At 39.9% G+C, this 27,086-nt stretch overlaps 1 protein-coding gene and 1 long non-coding RNA gene across 36 annotated transcripts in view; one reads left to right on the top strand and one right to left on the bottom strand.

Moving 5' to 3' along the window:
* The window catches only part of LOC310758816, a 36,798-nt gene extending 31,689 nt beyond the window's left edge, over positions 1-5,109 (top strand). The window contains exon 4 of the long non-coding RNA XR_014545952.1: positions 5,041-5,109. This is a non-coding gene — a long non-coding RNA (uncharacterized lncRNA). The remainder of the gene's footprint in view (positions 1-5,040) is intronic.
* ESRRG (estrogen related receptor gamma) overlaps positions 1-27,086 on the bottom strand; it is a 471,650-nt gene that overhangs the window by 9,164 nt on the left and 435,400 nt on the right. For all 35 annotated transcript variants that reach the window (XM_083605305.1, XM_083605327.1, XM_083605314.1 and 32 more), the window contains one exon: positions 6,686-6,955. In XM_083605305.1, the coding sequence (XP_083461431.1) occupies positions 6,686-6,955 (270 nt within the window). The remainder of the gene's footprint in view (positions 1-6,685; positions 6,956-27,086) is intronic.

Below are 27,086 nucleotides of genomic sequence, written 5' to 3'. Positions count from 1 at the left end.
ACATAATGGATAGTTTTTAATTGTTTTCTTCCCTGATTTTACTGCGAAATTGCTTTAAGTTTTTTTTATGGAAACTGATTCATATATGGAATTGAATCAAATAAATAAATACATTTTCAGGTCGGCTTTCAAAGGAACTAAAAGCTGTGGCAAGTTCTACATACTCCAATTTCTAAAGTAATGTTAAAGTTTTGCTATTGTTGAACTGGAATTTAGGAGAATGCAGGGAAATGTAGACCCACAGAACAATGAAAAAGTGGAAGAAATACCTACATCATAATCTGTGCAGCCATCTTCCAGGTTGCCATTGTTCTATTACAAAAAAAATAAATCTGTGTTTCTGAATCTTATAAACTGCAGCCAAGAATATTGACGGACTTTGCAATGGGAGAACGAAGCATGTATTTACAGTTTGGCATACAACTTAGCATACTTAAACCAGCACCTTTTGGGATGTATACTCAAGGGATGAATTATTCGATAACCTAGCTGAGTTGCATGGGAAGTAGACTGCCTTGAAAAATGAAAGACTGCTTGATTTCCACTCCATACAGTGTTATCTATCTGTAACTCATTTTCATGAGTTTGTTAAAGAGGCAGAATCAATACATTGAAAATCCCAGTTACAATATATTACACAGGCATGTGGCCTAACTGTTGGGGAAGATCTGTTGTCTCAGTGATTCAGGCACATTCACCATTGGACATAGTTTCTAGAAAGCATGAATTCAAGGCAATTCCACCTTAGAAAAGCACTAGGGCACAGGCATTATCAATTTATGACCCACATTTATTTCAAGGAGCTCAAGATAGCACACGTTTTCCCACTGCCTCCATTTTATCCTCACAAAATAGGTTATGGCTAGGAAACGTATTAGACTGAATGACTGACCAAAGGTCACCAATGAATTTTATGGCTGAGTCAAGACTTGAATCTGGGTCTCCCAGTCCTAGTCTGCTATATCACTCTGGCTATTAACTTCCCTCCACCCAATCCATTTTTCTAATCTAATTGGCATTCTTTAAACTTCCTTTAAAATTCCTAAAGATGTTTTTACATCTTTCAAGAAAAATCTAAATTTGCCTGACAATTCCACAAGTCTTAAATGTATAGGGCTGCAGAAATGGAAAAGGGCTTGGGAAGAGACCTCCAGGTATAAGGCGGTATATAAATTCAATAAGTAATAATAATAATAAAGTTCGAAGGATGAATAAAAGCAGAACAGTCTGAAACTTGGGATTTTAACATTAGAAACTAGAAAACTGTTGTGAAGTAAAATAGCATTCAAATGGATAGTTAAAAAGGAACATTAATAAGGAGTTCTAATATGCACAGATTGTTCAAATGCATTGAATTTAAGCATGGTTAGTTTTTGCCTCCTCAGAAACTGCCATCTCAACACTACTTATGGATATAGAAAGTGTACTTGAAAGATGTTGCTTTAATTTGCTTGAAAAGACAGTAGTTAAAGTTGCCTGACATTGCTCCAAACTTAGGGATTTTGTTGCCAGAATCCAAAAGTGGTGCTGGTGTTTCTGTCACTGTCCATGCAGGATAGTGAAAGTTTCTCCTCTACTCCTTCTCACCGAGAGCTACAGCACAGATACATAGTGGGACAGCACAAATGTCCTGTAAATTATGAGTCCGTCAAGCTTCTATAAAGTACCTGAATGAGAGAGAACTCTTGTTTCTCTCCAGAATGGCAGTCTGTGTTGTGGTCTCTAGCAACCAGCATTATGAACAGTCATAATGGTTTAATATGCCCTTTCAACTGGTCCTACATTGCATCCTAATCCATCTCCTAAAATATCATTTTCACTGTGCCTCCTATTACAGTTGGCCTTCTGCTGCACTGTCTGCATTTCTTAACAATGGATGGTAAAGACAGCCAATTTTTCAAACCCTGAGGATCAAAGAAATTGCATACTTTAAAAAAAAAATGGCAACAAAAACAGAATCGCTGATTACGTAACGTGATATTTGGATGGATCACACAGGTGGAGTTCCAACTTTCCCAATGGGCTGGCCTAGCGTTATGGATGATCTGAAGGAGAAGAATTCATGAAGAATACTAAGATTTGAGTTGGCTTTCTTATGACTGCCATAGATACCTTCTAATAAGTTTGCTAAATGGCCAAGAAATAATGGTGATTCTTATTGTCTGAAGTAAACATAAACTAAAAACAGAGATACTAAACTCTGCAATGGCATTTTTAATGTCTGCTGTATAAGGGACAGGAATTCTTCCCATTCTAATCTCTAGTGCGACTCCTGGCCAGAATCAAAACAAAAAAATTTTTTTCCCTTCCAGTAGCACCTTAAAGACCAACTAAGTTAGTTCTTGGTATGAGCTTTCGTGTGCATGCACACTTCTTCAGATACACTGAAACAGAAGTTGCCAGATCCTTCTATATAGTGAGAAGGTGGGGAGGGGTATTACTCAGAAGGGTGGTGGGAATGGGTGATTGGCAGATAGCTGTGATGAGCCTGTTGACGACTCTTAACGACTGCAATAGGTCTTACAGGAAAAAGCAAGGGGTGAGAAGGTGAAAAATGGCTTTGTCATGTATAATGAGATAAGAATCCAATGTCTTTGTTCAGACCAGGTCTCTCCATGGTTTTAAGTTTGGTAATGAGTTGCAATTCAGCAGCTTCTCTTTCCAGTCTATTTCTGAAATTCCTTTGTAGTAATACAGCTACTTTGAGATCTTGTATAGAATGTCCTGGGAGATTGAAGTGCTCTCCTACTGGTTTCTCTGTCTTGTGATTCTTGATGTCCGATTTATGTCCGTTTATTCTTTGGCGTAAGGTTTGGCCTGTTTGTCCAATATAGAGAGCTGAAGGACATATAGAGAGCTGAAGGACAATATAGAGAGCTGTCCTGGCCAGAAGAGGATGCTGCTCCCTTGCTATCTACTGTTGTTGGGTGCAGCTAATGGAATTGGAATACTACAGGTTGCTTATTCAGTGGTTGTTAGATGGCATCAGGAGCCAATACAGCTTTGTCTGTCCATACAGAACCTCATACGTTTAGTCTAAGCAGCCTGTGTCTAGAGATAAAGTTGCTATCGGACTACCTACTGATGTTAAGCAGTCTAAGGGCTGCCAATGTCTCAACACTGTCTCTCCAAAAGAAACCACTGAATCTTTAGGTTAATTTTAGGTTAAATTTAGGTTAACCTGCCACTCAAATTTTGTTTGACTTTACAAGGCAATGCCTCCACAGAAACCATGATTCCCCATTTTTGGTGTTACAGTTAAGGGATTGGGGAGACGGAAATGTTTGGTTCACGTTCTGATGCAAACCTACCTAATTCACATTTCCCGAATCAACATAGCTATCCTTTGAAATGCACACTTTTGTGGATTTTGTGATACAGTTCTCCAACCAAACCATAGGTGATAGAAGGAGTGTGCACAAAAGTGTTTATATTGGTGAAAATAATGCACAAAAATGCATGTTATCAAAAATGTCTTGCAAAAATGTGTGTGTCACCTGTAAACTGATGCAGAAATGTGCACACTGAACTTAGGACTAGAAAAATGAGAAACCGACAAGAACAAAAATTGAGATTCATGTATTGCTAGTTACAAAGAGCAGCTTTTTAAATAGTTCAGTCAATGAGAGAAGGTATCTGTATCAGTTGTGCAAATGGAATTTGAAATTCTCTGGCACTTGAACTGATTGGGCATGCAAAGCTTTTTAAAAAGTCTCCAGCCTAAAACTACAAGCCACTATTTTTTTCTTGATGAAATAATTAAAAACAAACAAACCTGTGAACCTACATCCTTCCATTTGGCACTGCCCAATCAATAAATGGGAGCACTTAGTAAGAGCACTAAGAGACAGAGAGAACACCTTTTATTATGTGCAAACAGTTCACCTGCCTGTATGCCTGAAGTAATTGGTACATACATGCTTTGGAAAATATTCAAAGGCATTTTTTCTGCGTGAGTAAAAAAAGCACTCATTGGTACCAAATTGTTTTGTCGCACACATTACACAGCCAAGGACTGGGACTCCCCCACCCACAAGCCAGTGTTTCCAGATTACCTGCCAAGGGCCCCTATGGGATGGGATATATAGAACCAATGTACATCATCAGTGTTATTGGGTTATGCAAATCAATTGATTATGGTTATTAACAATAGCATACAAATGATATTGCACTCAAATCAAGTGGTTTGGTTTTGCTAATGACTTATCATGGGCAGATATCTCTCTGCACTAACCAGAATGGGTAACATTATGACCAGCAACTGTCAACCTAATGTACCACTGGGGACTTCATTGTGAGAATAAAAATGACAGGGAACTGTGTACATCACTCTGAGCTCTTTGGAGAATGGATGGAATAAAAATGTACTAAAACAAAACGAAACACCCACAGGTGGGAGTTCTGTATCTTTTCAGATATGAGGAAGGCTGGGAACACTTGCCTTTGGAGGACACATGCTAGGCAAAGCAAATTCCCTTTCCACCAACCACCTGAGTCCAGTGCTTAACTGGGTAACATCCTAGATGGAGGCTGAATTTCAGAAGACACGGGAAAGGGAGAAACAGCATGGCTGCAAACATGCCAGCCTCATGACCATTACATTACCCTGGAAAGCTTACAGGGGCTGTTCAAGCTGATGAAACTATAAACCAGCAGGTCTGGTGACCCATTTTCCCCCATCTCAATTTAAAGCTGGAGGTGACAGTGAAAACTTGGGGACAGGATGGGATACTGCATTAGAACACATATGGACCTCCCTTCTCTCCCAAACTGAGCTGCCGACAACCAGAAGTCTTGTACACAAGCCTCCTGTTTAAAACCATTATGAATTGGAGTTATAATGCTACTGATATTTTTATGTGCACAAGTCTTATATGTTTATGCATGGGTGGAACAGGGAGGGAGGGAGGCAGGAAGGAAGGTTACCGTTAAATCAGTTCACCGATTTAGAGCATAAAAGAACATTAATTATTATTGAATCAAGCCAGATGTTTATGCTAAGCTGATAATTTCAATGAATGTCATATTAAATCTCTGCAGGTCAGACTGAAATACTGTCTCAATCACCTCCAAATATGCAGAGGTTAGCTGCCTTTGAAATGTTCAAAAGTAAGTATTTCTATACAAACTGTACTTGCTTTCTAGCTTTATAAATATTTCACCTTATCAGTACCTATAACATTTCTTTCCAGTAATATAGATACTATATGATGGTTCCTATTATCTTAGAGAAAGATAAATTTGAGACAGCCACTAGAACTAGGCTGTGTATGACAACAAAACCTACATACAATAGCAGTGTAAGAATTTTTTTTATGAGTAATCTTTTAGTTTTGCATTTTATTTTTTGGAATTAAAACCCCAATTAAAATGCAAAATGCTAGATCCCATTATGAAGACAAATAGGAAAGTACAACTTCATTGTTGAAAACAATTTTCCTCCTATCAATCTGAGGATTCATGCATCAATATTGTAGATGAACTGTTAATTACAAAATCAATTAAAAAAATTATTTCTAAAAACAGTCACGCATTCTGGCTCTCGGGGGGGCAATTTGGGCAGAAGGTCTCATCTCACTAGGACCGCGCCAAATCACAAGTCGTCATCCACAAGTAAGCAAAAGCAATCTGGTTTTTCATTTTTCAGCGCGGCTGAGCCCAGCCTGAGATTGATCGTCACATATGGCCCCAGAAAACAAACTGTCAATACCTTGAATGCTGCAGAATTTGAACAAATAGCCGTCCGCCCATTCAAGCCACTCATTGCATCCCATTTAACAGATTTTATTGACAGTTTCCTTCTTGTAATTAAAGGGAAAACTACTGGCCAGCAACCAAGATAAAGTTCAAAGATAGGGTCAAAACAAAAGCAGATGGAGGGGCATGGTGTGACTGTCAATGGTACATAGCATCAGAGCATGTTATTGACACACAGGTATCTAATGATCGGCACGTCATTAAAGAGGGATCTATCATGAACTTTATGCAAATGCTAAAAGGGACTTAAGACCACAATAAAGCATTAGGGAGGCACAAAGAAAAAACAACAAAGAACAAACGATTTTTTACTTATCAGACACCGGCTCACTGCTTCAGCACGTTTAAGTTCAAATGCAGAGAAGAATCCTTCCTTGATTTCTTAACCCCTTCTGAACAAGTTATATCTGCCTGTTAAACAGCTACCATAAAAATCAAATTTGTATGGTGAAGAAGAGTTCCTGTAAGATTAAACAGTGATTTGCTCCCTTTTCTGATAAAACCTGAGTTCACCTTACTTATTGAGTTCACTGTGTTTAGTAGCCGGATTGAAGTAGATCATATATTACATTTAGTCATGGGCCCATCCATTCTATTGGGTTTAAGTGAACTGATTAGACTTATCTGGATTATGAAATGGATTTAAGCAGAACAACGTTTATGTTTATTGAAAAGCATCTTTGCTTTTAATACCTTCTGAATTTTCTGGCATCTTTTAACCAAATTAGAAACCATGTGCAACAAATGCATATATTCATAGATCTTCCCTTAATTTGAACTACCTTGTTTCTAGCCATTCAGCATTGTCCTGTAGTAGTATAACTAAGAATTACTTATTCCTACTGTCATGTTTAGAAATTGTCATGCAGAAGGTATTAGAGGAAGGGGTGGGGGGAAATGACATGAGCCATCATGCCAATCTGCCAACCTGAATTAGCAAGCGCGATAGCTTTGAGGGTGACAAACTCTTCTTTCTCCAGCTTCATGCTCTTGTATTTTTTTACCAGTTGCAGGATGGCATTGTTGAGGTCAAGAAGGCCTGCTAATTTAGACTGATCTTCATCCATGATATAGTCTTCAGCATAGACAAGCTCGTCCTCAAAGGAAAGTGATCGGTATACAACGCCCAGAATCAAAATCTCCATCCAAGCACTCTGCAGAAGGCTCATCTGGTCAGCAAGCGATAAAGTGGAAAATCCTAAACCAGGAAGGAAAGTACACAGAAACATAATTAAAATGATCCTGGGCCACCATAATTCTGCATTATAACTATTCTTTCGTGCTTGTTGATGTTATGTAAGTTATAAATCTGTACCTGTGGATTCCACCCGCTCTGCTCTTCAAGATCAATACAATATAAAATTATTAGAGTAAAAGTTTCATCAAGTCAACTTGAATTTGCATGCCTTTTGTGTGGGGTTTTTTATTAAATTTTGGAAAATTTTGTTAGCAACATGAATTTGCTGCTTTTTAAATAATACATTATTATCATTGTCTGAGAATACATTCCCCCAAATATATCCTAAGCACCTATTAACTGAAGCACTAATTTAATACTTTTAATACCTTAAAGTATTTAGATCAAATATCCGTTTATGAACACTCTGGCAATAATGGTCATGATTGGTATGAGAGACACTAACGTTGCAGGCACACACACACACAGAGGAGCAAATCAAGTAACCTCAGCTTATTTCTGAGTAGATATGTATAGGATTGCACTTTAAAGATGTCAGGGTCCACTTTAAAGGGGGTAATTATTATTGTAACAAAAAGAACACTTTTTAAGGGATTTTTTTTTGATACCTTACTAGAATGATGAAGATGATCACAACAAAAAGCAAAGTGCTTCTTGAACTTCAACCTCTGCATAAACAGAAGCAAGACCTATCCTCTTCAGAAAAGACACTAATTACTTTTGTAATGGCTTCTGCCTCTACTACAGTATTGAAATAGCAGAAAGGCACATTAAAGTGCCAAGTGAATAGTAATCACACCATCATTTTTGAGAGAGACTGAAAATTTAATAATGCTTCTTAATTAATTTAAGTTTTGCTTTTGTTTCACTCCCCCCCCCACTTTCCTTCCTAATAGGATCACTAAGGCCAAACATCTTTACTGTTTTACCTTTTCAGGCTCCTGTTTACAGTAGCTGTTAATTTATTATCTCCGACTGCTAATATCCCCCATCACATAAGGTGCTAGTGAAGAGGCGATTTCCTGGCCTATTGGTGAAACGTAGTGTTTTGCCAGTTGGCACCAGCAACCATCAAGTACTTAATAAAATCATCAAAGGGGATTAGTCAAGCTTTTCTTAAGGGGGTCTTAAGACATGTCTAAAGCTTTCATTTGGTTGTTTATGGAACTGCTTACATGTGCTGTGACAAGGATACTGCTGAAAGAATAGTCTGTTTTTGTTGCTCATTTAGCTTTAAACACATTGCCCTTCTCTTTTGAAGGCCCCTTCCTTATAACAGAATAAGTGTCTAGAATATGATACAAAACAAAAAGAGTGGGGAAGTCACATGCATCAGTTTAGATTAAGACTACTGCAGAATTCAGAAATGAACCTATTAAAACAAAAAGATAATTACTTCAAGTCAGGAGGCACAAACTGTATTAAAAGCCAATGTCAAGTGGGCACTGAAATCCATTCCTTTTATATATCTATATATCTATAACTGTATATATGCTGCTGTTCCTGTGATTTTAAATACTGTGTTTTGTGCCTTGTGGGAAAGGACATTTGTCCTTAAGAGCATAAAGATTAAAAAAAGCCACATTGTCAAACAAGTCAATACAACCCCTCTGTAAGATGACGATGGATAATGCCACAATTCTTGTTGTAAATGGAAGGAAATGGAACAGAAATAATAATTTGAAAGGGTCAAAGAAAAGGAATGCATATTTTCAATTAGCTCCAGCATCTCTGCCTTTTTCCTTTCTCTCAAGAACCAGTTTTTCTGTTGCAGCAGATGGACAGAGAACGTAGCCTGCAGCTCTGTCCTGTGACAGCCCCATTCTCCCTCCCAGACACTGCTGTTAGTAAATAGATTTACACATTCTCCAATCTCCACACATCTTTCTGCCGAATAATTAAAAGCAGGATGATTAGTTTATTGAGTGGAAGGAGGAACTTTTTTATTGAGGTCCGTCCATGATTTTTATCAGGGCCAGCACTTTTACGGTTGTCATGAGGGTGCAGGCATCCAATTTTTCTTATCTGCCTGATTAATACAAACGCTGTTTCAGGACGCATTAATTAACAGATACAAATCTACGTTCTCATGGAAGGATCAATACAGAGAAGAAAAGAGGCATCAATGTGAATTTAGTGCTGATGATGGAGAAGGCACTCTATTGACATTTACGTGCACGGAAACTTTAAAGTTGCAGTAGAGCCCTTTTGTCCCTGCGATTTACAAAGTAACAATTTTTTTAACTACAACAATGTTTCACACACTTCTGAGGCATTTAATTAAGCAAAGGGCAATAAAATTCCTTTTGATCACAAAAGAAGTTTTAATTTCAATCATTTTCTTTTCTATCCACCCCCCACACACCTTAGAAAGATTTCTACTTCGTTTTTTAAATTTATGTACCAAGTTTTGAGTGCATTTTTATTTTGTGAAAAGATAATAAACTACTGTGTGATTTGCTAGCAAAATTACAGAAGCAGACAATGAAAAACAAAAACCCCAAATCAGGGCAGGGTACTGAAATTTGGCCCAGACATTTGGTTAGATTTTACAAATGACATTATATTCCATTTCAAATCTGGTCCATGATCCTCGAGTGGCTTTAATAGAACTAAGCTTCCCCCTTTGTTACTGGATGTGCAACATAAGGCTTCCTCAAAAGTGGTAAAGGAAGCTGGATGGTTAAATTTGGATACTGTAAAACAACGTATGTGTATTTTTATTTTATTTTTAAAAAACCAGGGTTATATTGTTTGATCTGTAGTTTGCAAAATCATAAGATGCAGTTGATGAAAATATTCCAAGCAATACAGATACACACACAGAGTGCCCATATATTTGTCTATAAAGGACAGTGTTTGCATGATAAAAATAATTCAAAAACCTGAAGCTTTCATGAATAAAACCAGCCATTTTTAAAAATGCATAATTTGCCATACTAGGAAGAAAACAAACAAACAATCGAACACCTACATCCTTTTCTTTTGTGACAAGGGATTTCTTTCACTCCATAAGAAATGAAATACCCAAACCGACTATAAAAACATTTCCGGCCTCTCGCCACTTAGCTGTTCCCCAAGATATAGAAGATCCTCGCTTGCCATTATGCTACTGAACTTTGTGTTTTGTATTACACAGCACCTTAATCCCTAGCATTTGACAGGTCATAGTTTTAAATGTTCAACTACATTACGGTTTTTAAAAATACACTTCAATATATTGCAGTGCATTTCCCCCACAGCACAGACCAATTCCACGCATACTGGTGACAACTTTGATCTCTCTCCGTCTCCCTCTGCATGTCAGTGCCATTTAATGTATCCCAGGCATTTTGCTAGCAGAATGACTCTGTACCTTGACCTGCAGTTAAATAGCATGTTTATCTGCGAGACAGTGTGCTCCAAATAAACCAGATGACAGTTTGGAATAACGTCATTTGGAAGGATTGAAAAGCTTCTCAAGAGTCAGGTACCCCGGAGGTAATAGGCTTGAAGGAAGCATGTTCTGTGCCAACCCTGCTGCCATCTTCTACTTGAAGCTCATGCACTTGACAATGACGCCATGGGCACTTGTCAAGACTCCCCCCTTTACTCTCTCTCTCCCCACTCCACTGGTTTCCCCCCTTCTTTTTTTGGCCTGGCAAACTGATGCACTTTGCAGTCAACTTACAAAAAAGGCTAAGCATTTGAAAGTGTGAAGGGCAAAAAATATCTGACGGCTAGTCTTCAAAAATACACTTTCATTTCACAAAGCATAAATGTTTGTTTCCCAAGCCCAGTGTTGACAGAAATAGGCTGCAGTGCAGGCATAAGAACTTAACCCCTGCTAGGCATTCTCTACTGTACCATTTTTATGTTGCTCAGTCCGAGGCATTGTGAATCCACCTAGATTCTTGTAAATAGCTATAAACAATGGAGCTGTGTTGCTGGTGTCCTCTCTCTGCCACACACTCACCCTGTGCCAACATCTTTCCCCTCCTATGTTGAATGCAGACTCTCGTTCACTATAAATAGAGACCTTTCAAAGAACTGCTCCTTACACTCCAATCGTAATTATACACTAATGACTCACTGATATCACTAACTATGCGCTGATTGAGTAACTGAACAGTTGTTTGATTCTCCCCTCCTTTTACCCACACGTCTATAAAACTAACACTTGGAGAAAGTGAGGAATAAAGGGGTAACACAGCCGTTGGCATTTTGTTACCAATTCAAACCTTTGCAATATTATTGCTAATGAAATGAGTTTCTCAACTACAGTTTCCACACACATGAAGTAATCTTTTAAACCCGACAATTTGGACCATTTGCTCTTCATGTAGCACACATTCCAATGTAGCCTAAATTGTTTGCATGCCTAAAGATGCTTTGGAGGACCCCATAGACACTAAAGGCACATCTGTGGTTTATATACAGTGCCCTCAGCAGTGTGTGTGTGTGTGTGTGCGCGCGCGCGCACACACACACACACACGTCATACAGCTATGTATGATCTGGGAAGGGATGCCATCTATTGCTTTCTACTGCCTCTTTTATTCTAATTCTTCCCTGACAAAGGTTGATTTTGTCTGGGATCTGGGACTATATAAAGCAAGCAGACTCATTTATGTCTCCTTTTAAAAAACCCTTTGTTACTACTGTGAATGAAGTGTACAAGCATCTTGCACACTTTAGTCATGATTCAACGCCTCCCACCCCGACAAGTATGAAGTGACTTGCATGTCTGAAATCCCAGATAAAATACATCAGATAAAACTTTCATATAATCTCATACACCAAAGCATTTAAATGAGGTAAGGTTGCACATTCAGCTGCCAGCAATCAAATGCACAGCAACCAAATGGTGTACATGTATGCATGAAACTATGAATCAGCCCTTGGGTGCTCAGGTAAGCACACAGTTCTAAAATTATATTTGTATAGGTAAGGTAAAGGAAAAGGAAAAGGACCCCTGGGCAGTTAAATCCAGTCAAATGCAACTATGGGGTGTGGCGCTCATCTCGCTTCAGGCCGAGGGGCCGGTGTTTTCTGGGTCATGTGGCCAGCATGACTAAACTGCTTCTGGGGCAACGGGACACTGTGGCAGAGCGTATGGAAACACCGTTTACCTTCCCGCTGCAATGCTATCCATTTATATAATCACACCGGTATGCTTTCGAACTGCTAGGTTGGCAGAAGCTGGGACAGAGCAACGGGAGCTCACTCCGCTGTGCAGATTTGAACCATCAACCTTCTGATCGGCAAGCCCAAGAGGCTAAAGTGGTTCAGACCACAGCACCACCCACAGAATTTCTATGTGAAAGGTCCATTTTACATGCAAATCAAAGTCAGTATTTCACAACTGAAATATCAAGTTCTGGGGGCTATGATTTTTCAGTAATTTGAAGTGCATGATACTCATTTACATAATGAAGACTGAAGTTAGGACAAAAAGTATTTAAAAAGTAATGAAACAACAAAGCCAAAATATAAAACATTTTTTCCTTATTTCAAATATCTGACATGTGTATAGTAAAAGAGTTACACATTTAAGCAAATTCAGAACTTTTGGAATTTGCAGGTGCCCTGTAGCACTATGGCTGATTCACACATGCAATCCTGCCACTTGCTTTCTCCAATCAATCCTTCCTCTGTTCACTGCATGCAGCCTATATGGTCATTGCTCCAAGAAGGCCAAGAAGCCTGGAGGCAAAGAGGGATACACAAACCCTATCTTTTAGAACTCAATCAGGTTCTGTGTTTGTAATACTATCAATAATGTCTTAAGAACTTGAGTGTGGATCCTGCTAAAAGTCAATTTAGAAATTATGCTTGTTGTCACACTCATTTGTATCTATATCTGCCCTGTTGTGTTCACGTGGATATCTAATTTTAACATAAAATTGTGTGAGGGACCGACTGGACAACGAGGAGTGGTGGGAGGCACCAGCCGGGGAACCCCCAAGGGAGATCCCAGAGGAGGAAGGCTCAGAGCCCGGGGATTGGTGATGAGACACTGAGGAGAGGTCAGAAAGGGAAGTTTGGGAGGAGATGCTGGATACTGAAGGGACAACAGGGTTTAGTGAACAGGAGGAACCTGTGACAGGGAGCAGTTCAGACTCTAAGGCTGAAGCAGAAGAGACTGCTGAGGAATCCCAGTAGTCTCCTTCTCCAGCGCAACAAGCTCTCCTTCCTGCTGGTCTCCAAGAGCATGTGGAGGGAAGAACAGAGACCAGAGGTATGCAGACACAGTTTGAGATTGCTTAGGAAACATCTAGGAAAGGAGGAGCCTTAGTGTGGATAGAAGACAGGTATCTTTAGTTCTAGCAACTGCTTTATAGAGGCAAGACCTATTGGGCAATGTTACTTAGTTCTATGCCATTTCCTTGAATAAAGAGTGAACTTCACTGACAACTGACTTTGTTTCTTTGTGCTGACCTGCACCTGACTCCAGCCTTGACCAAGTGGTCCATGACTGAGCGTTGTTAACCCTCCGGTCTCCCCTGCCTTACTTCTCCATGTTCCTTGGCTCCAGCTTGGCTCACTATCAGTATCAGAGCCGACCTGGGGGAAGGAGGAGTTGGGCAATAGACAGCAAGGAATTAAGGCAGGGGAGAAAGGAAAGTGCACCCCATGGGCCTTTTGATATTAAAAGTAGACCTAGATGCCTTGTGAACAGGGCAAACGTGGACAAAAGATGGCAGTACAACATTACACAAATGAGACGGGGGGGGGGGGGGTTACCAATTCCCTGGAACTAATGCATTCAGTGAAAAATGGAAATGGGTGTTTGGTTTACCACCTCCTACCCCATTCAACCTTGTGTGGGTTACAATGCCTGCCCTATTTATTTATTTAAAGCATTTCAAAAACTCTACAATTCTACAATTCTATGATAAAATGGCTATCTACCTACCTATCTATCATCTATCTATCTATCATCTATCTATCTATCTATCTATCTATCTATCATCTATCTATCATCATCTATCTATCTATATCTATCTATCATCCCTAAGTAGTATGCAAAAACAATTAAACAGCATAATAAAACTAATTTAGCAGCATTATATAAAACAGATAAGACAGGAACAGGCAAAAATAGGCATTAAGAAATATGGTTCAATTTTATGGGTCAAGAACAGCCAGGGGAGGAGGGAATGTCTTCACGGACATCTGAGGCAACTAATATATGATACTTCGCGAATGGCAGAGAGAAGGGTATTCTGCAGTGCAGCGGCAATAGCAGAAAATGCCCATTTTCAGGTCACTGCCCTGTGATGTTACATACGGTGCAGTGTAAAATTTCCCCAGATGATCTAAGTGATCTTACAGGGCTACGCAGGGGCAAGCGGCCTTTTAGGTAACCAGGTCCCAAGTTGTTCAGAGCTTTATGTGTTAGCAACAAGACCCTGAACATTGCACAGTAGCACTTCTCTCAGGACAGGTGTAATATGCAGGCCTCTAGGTGCTCTGTATAACAACCTGGCCACAGTTTGAAAGCATGATTTAGATCAGAGTTAGAAATTTTATTAAGCACCGAGAGTGGCTAGGGCAACCCAGTTAGATGGGTGGGGTATCTTGTAGTTCAGACATAACATTGCTATGTATCATGCACATAGGTTCTACGACAATGTTCAGGGCATTCTGCGACTTGAAACAAAGCCCAAATGGTGCCTCCTTTCTGCTAGAATTAACAGTTTTTAAAAGCCTTACTGTGGCATTCAGATACCAATTCCTGCCTTCACTTTTAATCACTGGCAGAGGAAGAGGAGTGCAGAGGGAGTGTACTGCCCCCGGCAGCGCGATCCCAGTGGGGTGCCATCACAGCTGCCCCTCTGCCTGTGCTGGGCGCCATGCCCCCGCAGGTGGCGTACCACGCCCCCGGGACATGCGCCAGCCCCGCCCCCACCTGCTCTCTGCCCCCGGTGCTGGAGCATGAAGCTCCGCCACTGCCTTTAATGCCTATATTTCACCTTCTGCTGCCTACCTAGCAGGCCCGCCCTATTCTGTGGAGCTCAAACTGCAAAAATATACAGCACAAAGCCAGGGGAGAAACTAGGCTTTATTTCACCTGGGTCAAAAACCCAGTGTGGCATCCCTCATGTGAATTTGCATATACACATACTGTACACAGGCTGGGAGCCTCAGTGACACCCCTCTGGAGGCTTCACCTGAGGCTAAACACCCACCCCCCCCCGAAGCTGGCTATGGCTCTACACAAAGCAATGAATCGGGTATAGGTAGCCAAATGGAAAATAACCTCAAAAGGGAGATAGAAAGTTCATAAGTCATGCAGCTAGACAAAGTAAATAGGTTTAAGTATTTATTTTATTTATGCGGAAGTCTTCTCTTTCAAACAAGGCTAAAAAGGCTAAGTGAAACCTTTCACTGCAACTGTCATGACAAGATGCTTCCCACATAACTTCTCAATATAGTTGGCCATTTTCTCCATTTCTTATTTAAATGTATATTTATGTTCCTTTCATCCCTTTTTAAAATGCAAGTTCATATAAATATAAAATAATTGTTTATAACAGACATGGGGGTGGGAAATGCTGACCATAAGCACTTTTCCAATGAACCCTACTGATAGAACTGCACATGCTGCGAAACAGATAAGAGAAACCCAGGGCTTTTAACGCCACACTACTTTCATCTCCTTGAAACAAGAGCAGATAGGTGGCATGGCAATAAAAATGCATTCACACTGCACGTCCATCTCAATCCATTAAGAACAATAGATTCTCACTAAGCAAATATTCGCTTGTCAGAAGTATTTGCAACAGTGGATTCATTCAGCAGGACTAAGTAAGTGAGGTTCACAGCAATTTAAAAGCAGCAAATTAGACATTTACAAACAGTGAAGATGCTGCTTGTCTAGCGTGACCTTTCACTCAGGCCATACAAGGAGGTGTTAATGTAATTTAAATGCCAGTTAGCAATATTTCACTGGTCTCTTTTACCTTCTCTAAAGCCTTACATAACATTCCTAAAGAGGAACAATTTAAGCTTGTCATTTTTTCCCCGCAAGATGGCTTCCATCTCTGAGGTAACCGCCTTGCAGGTCAAACTGATGTAGCTGTTTAAATCAAAAGCTTTGTTTCCTAAAAAGAAATTTTGCCTGCTTGTTAGCTTTTATTTCTATATACAGCTGTCACATTTTCCCCCACTTCTTTTTTTAAAAGGCCATTCCTACACACGGGAGGGAGTACTTCCAGAGAGCAACACTGAGGGACATGTGCTTGGGCCTCACCATCCTTCATGCTCTTTAACAATTAGAGCTGGGTCTCTTCAGCAAGTCTTTTGGGCCCTCCTGATATAGTTTGTATTTCGGTCTCTGAAACTTTCGATTTTCTGCAAGGCCTACAGAACTTTTTGATTTGTATGATGCCATTTTTGTGTGTGTTAACATTGTGACTTATGTATCACTCTGCAATTTCTTAAAGAAGAGTGGTTGGTTGGTTAATTAATTAATTAATTAACAAAATATTATAACTCAGAGACAAATCATAAGAGTATGAAGGGAACTTGGAGATCATCTAGTCCAAGCCTTTGCTCAACACAAGACCTATTGTGTAGGATGCAACTATTTATTTACTGCAACTACACATCCAGCCTCTGCTTAACACTTCCAGTAAAAGACAGCCCACCAATTCCCAAGCCAAGCTATACTACTGCTGAACAGCTCTTACTACAGTGGTACCTCAGGTTAAGAACTTAATTCGTTCTGGAGGTCCGTTCTTAACCTGAAACTGTTCTTAACCTGAGGTACCACTTTAGCTAATGGCGCCTCCTGCTGCCACCGTGCTGCGATTTCTGTTCTCATCCTGAGGTAAAGTTCTTAACCTGAGGTACTACTTCCGGGTTAGCGGAGTCTGTAACCTGAAATGTTTGTAACCCGAGGTACCACTGTATTAGGAACTTTCTCCGAATCTTTAGCTGAAACCTACTTCCTTGCAACCTCCAGCCATTGCTCTCATCTTGCTTCATATTGGGAACAAGTCTGCTTCATACTGGAATAGTCATTTATAGTGTGATTCTTTAAAGTTGCATGACATTATTTCAGCAGAAGATTTGGTTCATTGTTCTTGCCAAAGGTCCAAGCACATTTTCTGTTTGGCGTGTAGCTGGTAGTTGCATTCTACCTGGTCTGGCTGCTTAGTTCATGGGTAGGCAAACCAAGGCCCGGGGGCCAGATCCGGCCCAATCGCCTTCAAAATCCGGCCCGTGGATAGTCTGGGAATCAGTGTGTTTTTACATGAGTAAATGTGTCCTTTTATTTAAAATGCATCTCTGGGTTATTTGTGGGGCATACAAATTCTTTCTTTCTTTCTTTCTTTCTTTCTTTCTTTCTTTCTTTCTTTCTTTTCAAAATATAGTCTGGCCCCCCACAAGGTCTGAGGGACAGTGGACTGGCCCCCTGCTGAAAAAGTTTGCTGACCCCTTTACTGCCACCTGTCGGTGTGAATGAGTCAAGGCCCTCAATAGATAAGGGGGGGTGTTTTTAGTAGTAGTGAACTGGACCAATTTCCCCTACATATTGGACACAGGTTGCTGCCTCCTCTATGGTGATACAAGCTATTAACTGGGTACCATAACTTGAATAGGTTAACAGGTTTGGACTGTTAAGGAGACATCTGGTTGATAGATATGACCTATCTAGTTAAAACCTCATAGATAAAACTACAGAAGCAAAATTAAGGAACCTTCCCTTTCTAAGGTTATCCTACCATGCTATAATGTTGAACAAAAATGCAAAAAAATCACCTTTAGATTTTTACAAAAGGTAGGATGAAAAGAATCCAAGAAAATAAATTAGCTGCTTCTTAAATAATCAAAGCAATATAAATTTTGTAGGGCTTAAAAAAACCCAACAGCAGCAGAGCTAAACTTCTTAAACAACCAGTCGAATGATTAAAGATTTACTCTTTCTTATGGTTCACAAGGAGAGGCAAGTCCCAAGTGATGTGGAACCCCAGTAAGACTAGGGTTGCCATATTGTTGTTAAGCTTTCTTTAGGAAGACTCCGAAATTGTTGGCTTTGTTTTTTTTAATGAAAGCTACCAAAAAAAAAAAGTTCTGAAGCTTTTTAAGCTTTTTAAGGTATTTAAGCGATTTAACCCCCCCATTGCCGGTTTCCCAGGACATTTGCCTGATTTCTGAAAAATAATCCAGTATGCCATTTTTGGAGGTGAATTCCGGGACACGTCCTGGAAAATCAGGACACATGGCAGACTAAATTTCATTAAGTAGAAATATGCCAGTTTAAGTGGGTTGAGAATCTCGTCAGCCAGCACCTGCATTTCTGATTTCAGCTTTGGTATTTCCTGGCTGAGTGTGTTGGTGTCGTTAAGGCTACCTCAGGAGGCAGAGTGTCTGAAGTCTGCAACAGTTCAAAGAAAGGGGGGGGGGGGAAGCTGCCTGATTCTAATACACCTAATTAGCCATCGGCAGACTCTTAATTGCATACATTAGGATGATTCCATAGTGGAGATTAATTCTAAATATACCCAAGCAGCTGGTTAAGATGCCATGGATTACAGTGTGGACTGTACTTTTCCACTTAATTAGATATCAAAATTAAGCAGCAACAAGCATTTTGACATAACGGGGATCAAGCCGCCACTTGGTATCCCAGAGCTGTACTAAAGTGACCGCTAAACAGAGCCGCACAGATGGAGAGATATTAAATGCCGCACTGGAAAGTAATTTCAAATAATAAAATATCAATATTTACATTTTAATTACCCCTACTGAGAGACGCTCTGTCATTTTCACTATTGCCGACGCAGCAAGGGGTAGTGGAATGACATTGCAGCTCTGACAGCAATGACTATTTTGTTTCCATTAAAGAATGACAAGTGTTTTAGAGGCAGTGACACCCAGTGTGTGAACAAGAATGACAGCCGATCAGAAAATTCCTATTAAGGGAATAAATGACTCAACAAAAGAACTGACTTCAAGCAGCCAGCTCCTCCTTGAATGAAGCACATGATTGGTTCCATTTTTTTGGGGCAAAATTTTATAATTAAAAGACACCCTGGAGATCCCTTAATATGCCATGAAATACTTAAAAATATAGCACATTATGCGACTGGTCCATATCAAATCAGCAATATTAAGAGGAGACAGTAGTCTGAGCTTGTGAGACAAATGCAGATTAGTTTAGTTAAGATGGATACATTTTAGAAGCAAAACCATTTCCATCTCAACTAAGTTTAGAATCTACTTCAGAAGTCTGGTAACTACTACTTGTTTTAATTACTACAGCTTGCTTTTCTTTTGAGAAAGATGCTCATAACATATTGGGGTAGTACGTTAATCCTTAAAATTGTCACATGAAACGCATTGCATTCACTATATCATATAGATAAGCATAAATGCAAGTGGGTTCCGATGATGATGATGATGATGATTTATTGAATTTATATATCTCCCTAAACCTGAAGGTCTCAGGGCAATTCACAGAATAAAATCGAAATATAAAACCACAAAACACATAATCAAAATAAAAACAAGCCAATAGCCCCGCCCAGCCCCTGCCATCACATTTTAAAAGGGCATAGGATGTCAATAAAATTATCCAAAGGCCCGGTTGAAAAGGAAAGGTGTATAATGAAGGCGTCAGGCAAACCTCCCTAGGAAGAGCATTCCACAGACGGGGAGCCACTGCAGAAAAGGCCCGTTCTCGTGTTGCCATACTCTAGACCTCTCAAGGAGGAGGCACATGAAGAAGGGACTCAGAAGATGATCTCATATGGAAAGAGGCGGTCCTTGAGGTATTGCGGTCCTGAGCTGTTTATATCTTTATAGGTCAAAACCAGCACTTTGAATTGGGCCCAGAAACAAATTGGTAGCTAGTGCAGTCGGACCAGGATCGTTGTAATATGCTCAAATTGTCTTACTCCGGTGAGCAACCTGACTCCTTAATTCTGCACTACTTGAAGTTTCCGAACCATCTGCAGAGGCAGCCCTACGTATAATGCATTTAAACAAAATGTATTTATCTGTTCATTTATTTCAACGTGGAGCTTCATGTTGCCTTTTAGCTATGCTGCTATATGTGTTACAGGATTTAAAATAAAACAAAACCCAAAGCCATTATCCATCCCTGACCATCACTGGTGCAGCCACAGGGAAGTGTAATCAAAAGCTTACCTTCCAGGACCAAACAAGGACGGAAAAGGGCTCCATTAAGGACGTCACTGAAGGCAACGATGGGTGCTTTCCTACTAGGGCCAGTGACAGGGTTATTTTTTTTGGGGGGGGGATAGTTATTGGGACTATGGTACAGAAGAAAAGCGTTAACCCTCCCCCCCCACACATTTCAGTTGTGATTCTGATTGAACCTCCTCTTCACATTTGTATAAAAACAAGACTATCACAAAAGTAGCTCAGTGGGTAGAGGCAGGAGACTTTTAATCTCAGAGTCATGAGTTCAAGTGCCACTTTGGGCAAACGATTCCTGCATTGCAGGGGGTTGGACTAGATGACCCTTGTGGTACCTTCCAATCTACAGTTCTATGATTTAATTTGACTTCCAGCCCTAAGCAATCCTATTCCAGTACAACTAGGTGCTCTTGCACCTGACCTGTGTACACCAACAGCAGTAAACATTCCACTTAACCCAATCCTCCCTCGTACCTGCAGAACTGTGTCCAAATTAACAGACATTACAGAGATGCCTAAAAAGGCATAGTGTTACCATGGGGCACCAATGAAGAACATGTACCAATTTAAAGTGCTTGGCATATTGGAAGATACAGTCCAGAAGTCAAAAAGAGGGAAGAGCTCTCTTTACTATGTATGACTCAAACTATAGAACAAGAGAGAAAATCATGGGTTGGTACAGCACTGAGTAACTCACAACCCTCCTGTGCTGTGGAATCTGTTTCGTAATGTTAGTGGAGCTGAATTATAAGTGTGACAAATGGCTAGGTCTTGGATTAAAGAATCTCTTTCTCCCTCCCCCTTTTCTCTTTCGTTCAGAGAAAAATATAAGGTTGCTGGTTAGAAGTTAACATGCGAAGCAAAGCCCAGATGTTAGCTATGCCTAACATTAGCTACCTAACTAGTAACTCATCAGATTTCCTGCTTTAAAGAAACTATCCTGGAAGTACTTCTTAAGCATCCCTAATGCTTTTAGGACTAGACGCTTTCCCCCATCTTTCAGCCACTAGCACCTTTTAATTTCTGAAAGAGCCACGGTTGAAAATCTTAATTAATTGTTCCATACTGCTTCAGGATCATTATGCAATGTAATAAAGGCCGTGTAATTATGAAATTTTACAGCCATTACCAAGGCTGATGGCTCGTATTTCATCCTCAGCTGGACCCAATGGCTTTTAGCCACTCAGCTTCCCTTTGATGAACTACAGACAGATCTATCAGGCCCAAACAATATCCAGGCAAGGCGGCTATAATAGCTACCTACCGATGAAGCCATAGATAAAGATAAACTATAAATCTACGCACAAATGCAGCCACATTGCCTCGGGATGACAGAGGAGAGCGGATGAGACACTTGGGAAGGCTTCCCAGTAACATGAATTCAACCTTTTCTTTTTCCTTTCTTATTCAAAGTGGAATTAGTTTAATTTCTTTAAGTTGTGACATTTCTATTGAGTATTATCATTGCAGAAGTTTTTTTTAAAAAAATAAAAAACCCAAAACTTCTTAGGGTTGATTCCTTGTTGTAATATTTGCAATCAATTAAAAATGAAGATTCTACATTTAAAACAATAGAAAATTGCTCATTATGGTACCACCAAAAATGACATCACCCCCTCCATAATTTTTAGAAACAATTTCCTGTGCTGTGATGTCATCACTGTGTGTTTCCCTATCACCAGATTGCACAACTTCATAATGCCATAACACGGGGTAAGTATCACTACATGTGAGTGGAATTTTTGATGAGGATAATAAATAATGCACTGACATTTATATTGGGATGACAAGCCATACTCTAAAAGACTTTTAACTTGTTTGCAATTAATTATGAGGCATCTGAATGGATGTTCCCAATTTTTTGTCTACAAGGCCAGCATTTCATTCAACAATGTCATCTGTTGCACATGCTCAGAACTGGACTACTCTTTTATTAACTCCTTACTCACAGTAACTGTTCTTGCGGTTTTTCAAACAGTGAAAATGTTCAACTTGAGCCATAATCTGCAGGAGTACGGCCTGGCTCCTTTGAGATAGTTGCATACACCTAAAGGTCAGCCAACATGTCTGTGTCATGTAAACAGGCACCCCAATCCCCCAAAAGCAAATGCAGGCAGTTGTATGAGGGGACTGATAGAGTACCAATCCAAGATTTGGGGGGGTGGTGGCAAATAAATTCCTGGACAAGAAGTTTACCAATCAATCTAAAATTTGGCAAAACATTGTATACTTTCCAAGGCGTCCTTCTAACTATTTTAATCATAATAATAATCATAATTATTATTTATTATTTATACCCCGCCCATCTGGCTGGGTTTCCCCAGTCATTCTGGGCGGCTTCCAACAGAATATTAAAATACAATAGTCTATTAAACATTAAAATCTTCCCTAAACAGGGCCGCCTTCAGATGTCCTCCAAAAGTCTGGTAGGGCGGGTGCCATTACTGAGAAGGCCCTCTGCCTGGTTCCCTGTAAATTGGCTTCTTGCAGTGAGGGAACCGCCAGAAGGCCCTCGGCACTGGACCTCAGTGTCCGGGCAAAATGATGGGGGTGGAGACACTCCTTCAGGCATACTGGACTGAGGCTGTAGTGCAGTGGTGTGCAAACTTTGTTCTTGTCAAAAACTTTGTTCCTGTCAAAAACTGCACTGTCTCAGAGGCAACCTGTCAGAAGCTGGATACCGGTAGTGGTTGGGCTGAAGTCAACCTATTTCCCCACAGTCTTCCCTTCCTTGCTACCAGCATGAAATCGGGTTAAGGCAGTCTTCCCCAATGCGGTGCCCTCCAGATGGTTTTGATTACAATTCTTTAGCAACAGTCAGCATGGCTATTGTTCAAAACATCTGGCGGGCACTGCATTGGAGAAGACTACATGTAGCTCTTGCTCTAGGTTCTGGTGTGATTTCAGTCAGACATGTATCTCTTTACTTGCCATGTGTATTCTCTGGGAATGTTACACTTTTCTTGGATTTTGGTGATATATATGACCAAACAAGCCAATGTCTTGTAATAGTAAATTATGAGACTAGCATCAGTATTGCACCGTTTGTTACATAGCTTTTCATGATTAGTGTGCTATTTCTTAACATCTAAGTTGTATATATCATTTAACACACCCTAAAACTACTCAACAGAGCCAAACATCTTGCAATATACCTCACTGTCTTGTACCTTCTTTGCCAGACCAAGTGCATCACTCCAGTTTCTTTTATGTAAGCAACTACATCACAAAGATGAACTGCAAATGCACACACATATAAGGTATATCATCCCTTTCAGTAGAAACTTTGATTACTATAAGAAAGGGTAGCACTGGTAGTAATGTATTAATATATGAAATATAACAAAAATGATTGGCACCCACATTCTTAAACTCTGTTGGGACACAATTCATCTAATTGAATGAGAATAGGCAGCTTTGTTTGGAGTCTGGAGACATAGGACAATGTTCTGAGAATAGCTTTTAATTATCACTCAGGACATCACCAGCACTCCACTTCACACATTTCCTTTATTCAAAGTGACAGCTTGTTCTTCTTTAGTGGTCTCCATGGACTGGATTCAGACTTAGTTATACTTAGAGTAGACCCAAGGAAAACTCTGATCCCAAACCTCCGCTATCTAGCGGCTATACTCATTCATGAGAAAGGCTTCAGGAGTAAACCCTGAGGAAAAATTCGTACCCACTGCCTTGCAGGACATCTTCCGGAGAAGAAAAGACTAAGAAGTCCCTAAGATGGTTGGATAGCATCTTTTACGTCTCCTTCTGGCAGCCCCTGAAGCCAGGTTGGTGTCAAGTGTATTGTTTTGCTTTCTTATGGACCACATCAATGACGCTGAGAGGGGGATCTTGTAGTCAGGGCAGCTCAGAACCTCCATGCACACTTCTCAGATTTGCACCCCAGAGAGGTCACTTTGGTGCTGCTAACACAGCAAAAACAATGCAGGAGACAGCAGCTATGAGTTACCAGTCTCTACAGCCACACCAGGCACTCTGATTCTCCAACAGTTTGCCTTCACCCCTGGAGGCATACGCCATTGTCTCTCAAGACAGGCAGATACCAACACGACACGAGGGAATCAAAGGACTTGTAAGTCATGACTAACTGAAGCCCCATTGATTTAAATGAGTCTACTCTAAAAACGACCAAGTCTGGATCCAACAAGGGATGCAGTTCCAAACTTGCTTGAAGATTGCAACACAACTCCTGATCGGATTATGAGCTTCTCCAGATTTTGCAATGCAGTTTTGGTGCACAAAAAATGTGCATGAGAAGGCACTGTCTTACGGTTAAAATGCACATAAAAGCACATTTTAATGGGAAATGCATGGAAAAGCACTGAAAAGTACATATCTGAGGGTAAGTACATATAAAAGTGTGCACACTACTGCCTATAATAATGCATACAATTTAAATGATGACAATTCACAGCAATCACAGAGACATTTCTAGAAAGGGCAAAGTGACAAAATGTGAAAGGAGCATGTCCTAAATTTACAGCCTCTGGTAATAACTGTGAACAGAAGTCTGACTGTGAACAGAGCTATGGTTGAGGACCAATTATGCACAAATTTGTTTGCAGCATTTTTGTTCACAAGAGACACCAAAGGCACATGAAGATTGACACATGCCTGAACCTACCTTTCTGTGTGACCCTCAAGCAATTTATAAACTAGTTTCCTGCAGAGTCAAAGCCTATGTGAAGCTATTTCAACATGCACATATGAGAAGAACCAAGAAGCACTTTTCATGTCACACATGAAAACATTTAAACAGCTTGCTGTTAGGAACTTTGAATTGCAAAGACTTCAGATCAAAGAAACCTCAAGTGTTTGATAATGTGGATACAGTCTTCTAGGAAGTTGTTCTGTGCAAGCTGTACTGAAATGAACTGGATTTGCTCTTGCGCTTTTCCAGGAACATGTCGCCATGGATTGTGTCCCAGTTCAAGAAAATCTAGATATACACAGATCTTGCAATTCTTGCTTCCTTCCCCTTCAAATGTGTGCACACTTGTATTCAAAACAGTGAGACTTTAGCTGTGTAGTTTGACACGGAAGGACAAATATATGTGAATGGCAAATATCTGAGCTGTTAACTTGTTGCTTGCTGTGCAGAGCACTGAAGTAGCTTATTGAAGTACCCTGAAAGAAAAGCTATTGTTTCTATTTAAGGATTAAAATATCAGGCAGCAATGTGCATCAGTATCATATAATTTAATCAATACAAAATGTTGCCTGTTGAACACACACTTTTTATTATTTACTTGCTTTTTAATTGATTTTTTAAATTGTATTAATGCAATTTAATCTATCATTCACACACGTATGTGTTTCAAGGCATTTTTTTTATTCTATGAGTAAAAAAGCTTTATAGCCAATGGTCAGGTGAAAACATTTATTTGTTAATTGGCCTAATGTCCACTGACCTGATTCAGCAATTTAAAGGCTGTAGGGCAGAGGCGTTTGGTAGCTACTGAAATAAACCTTTTTGCAATAAAAAACCTTTTTGCAATAAAAAATAAACCCTTTTGCAATAGTGCTGGAACCCAAGTAAATCACCATTGGAGGAGATTTCACCATCATCATTCCTGATCTGGTGGCCATCTTCTGTTTATGCGGCTTAGGTGAGAATGTTTCTTACCAACAGCCTACAGGAGCTGTGGAGACGAGCACAAATATGTAACTGAATATGTCTAAGAATTGCGGGGAAAGATTCTTCTGAGAAACGAGGGAGAAAATCTCTAACAAGAAGATCCACATTTATTTGCAGTACTGCAGATAAAATCAGCCCAGGAAATTTTGCCAATCCATGTAACAAAAGCAGAGTATAAATGTATGCCTGTTTCGCAAAGCTTCATTTAATGTTGCAGGTGTATGTAGCTCCTATAATGCTTTACTATAATTTTATACACTTGATATTCCCTAGCTGGACTGTTTCTAAAGTGCGCAGCGATGCCCCCGCCACAGCAAATCAGCACTTTTTCAATAGGTCTCTGTGCAACCCAGGAGTATGACATTTACTAATGTGTTGAGATTCAGGGATTCTCTTTTGTAGAAGCCAACACTAATAAGAAAGATATGGTTCAGTATCTCGGGTATTCTTCCAAGTTTTATTAATTAGGTGGAAAAGTTTTCCCGCTGGAATACCGCAAGGTATTTATTAAACACTTCAGCCCACAAACTAGAGCAAATTTTACAGCAGCGGAGGCAATTGTTACACATAACAGCCTGTGTTATCAACTTGCTAGGGACAAGCACAGAAAGAAGGTTTTAGATTATGATCTTTTTCATGATATTTTAATTGTGCTTCTTAATCTGCTAAATTAAAAAACTCCAGTGCAATCTTACTGAGATCACAGACAAAAAGGAGATTGTATCAGTTTTAAACAAAATGTATGAATACTTCTGCTTTAATTATACTGAGAATGTAACAGCCAAATCTAATGTGATCACAGAATGACTAAAATGTACATTTTCCTTTTTACTCATTGTGCTGTGCCCTCCCTTCTACATTCCTTAAAGTTGTCCCTAACTAGCAAACCCCATCCAGATAAACCAATTCATGTTGTGGGCTCTTCCTTCAGGTCTTCTACAACTGCTATGCTAAAGTGTCCAACAATATTCAATGTGTGGCTTAAATGCTAAAAAAAATTGAATAATTGTGCTTGTAGCTGGTTTGTGTATCCAAAGTGGTCCCCAAAGAACATCAGCCTGTGAACCCGTTAATCCAGGCTTCCTCAACCTTAGCCCTCCAGATGTTTTGGCCTACAACTCCCATGATCCCTAGCTAGCAGACCAGTGGTCAGGGATGATGGAAATTGTAGTCTCAAAACATCTGGAGAGCCGAGGTTACTCTCTCAACAGCAGCCCCCATAGCACTCCCAATATGAATACTTAAAATCTGTAAACAATAATAAAAAGGCCGGTTGGGGGGAGGGAGGAGAAAAATTACATTGATGAAGAGTTAAGGAGA

Source organism: Podarcis filfolensis, assembly GCF_964270895.1.
Source record: "Podarcis filfolensis genome assembly, chromosome: 3".
Classification (NCBI taxonomy): Eukaryota; Metazoa; Chordata; class Lepidosauria; order Squamata; family Lacertidae; genus Podarcis; species Podarcis filfolensis.
This window is presented reverse-complemented; position numbering and strand designations above follow the sequence as displayed.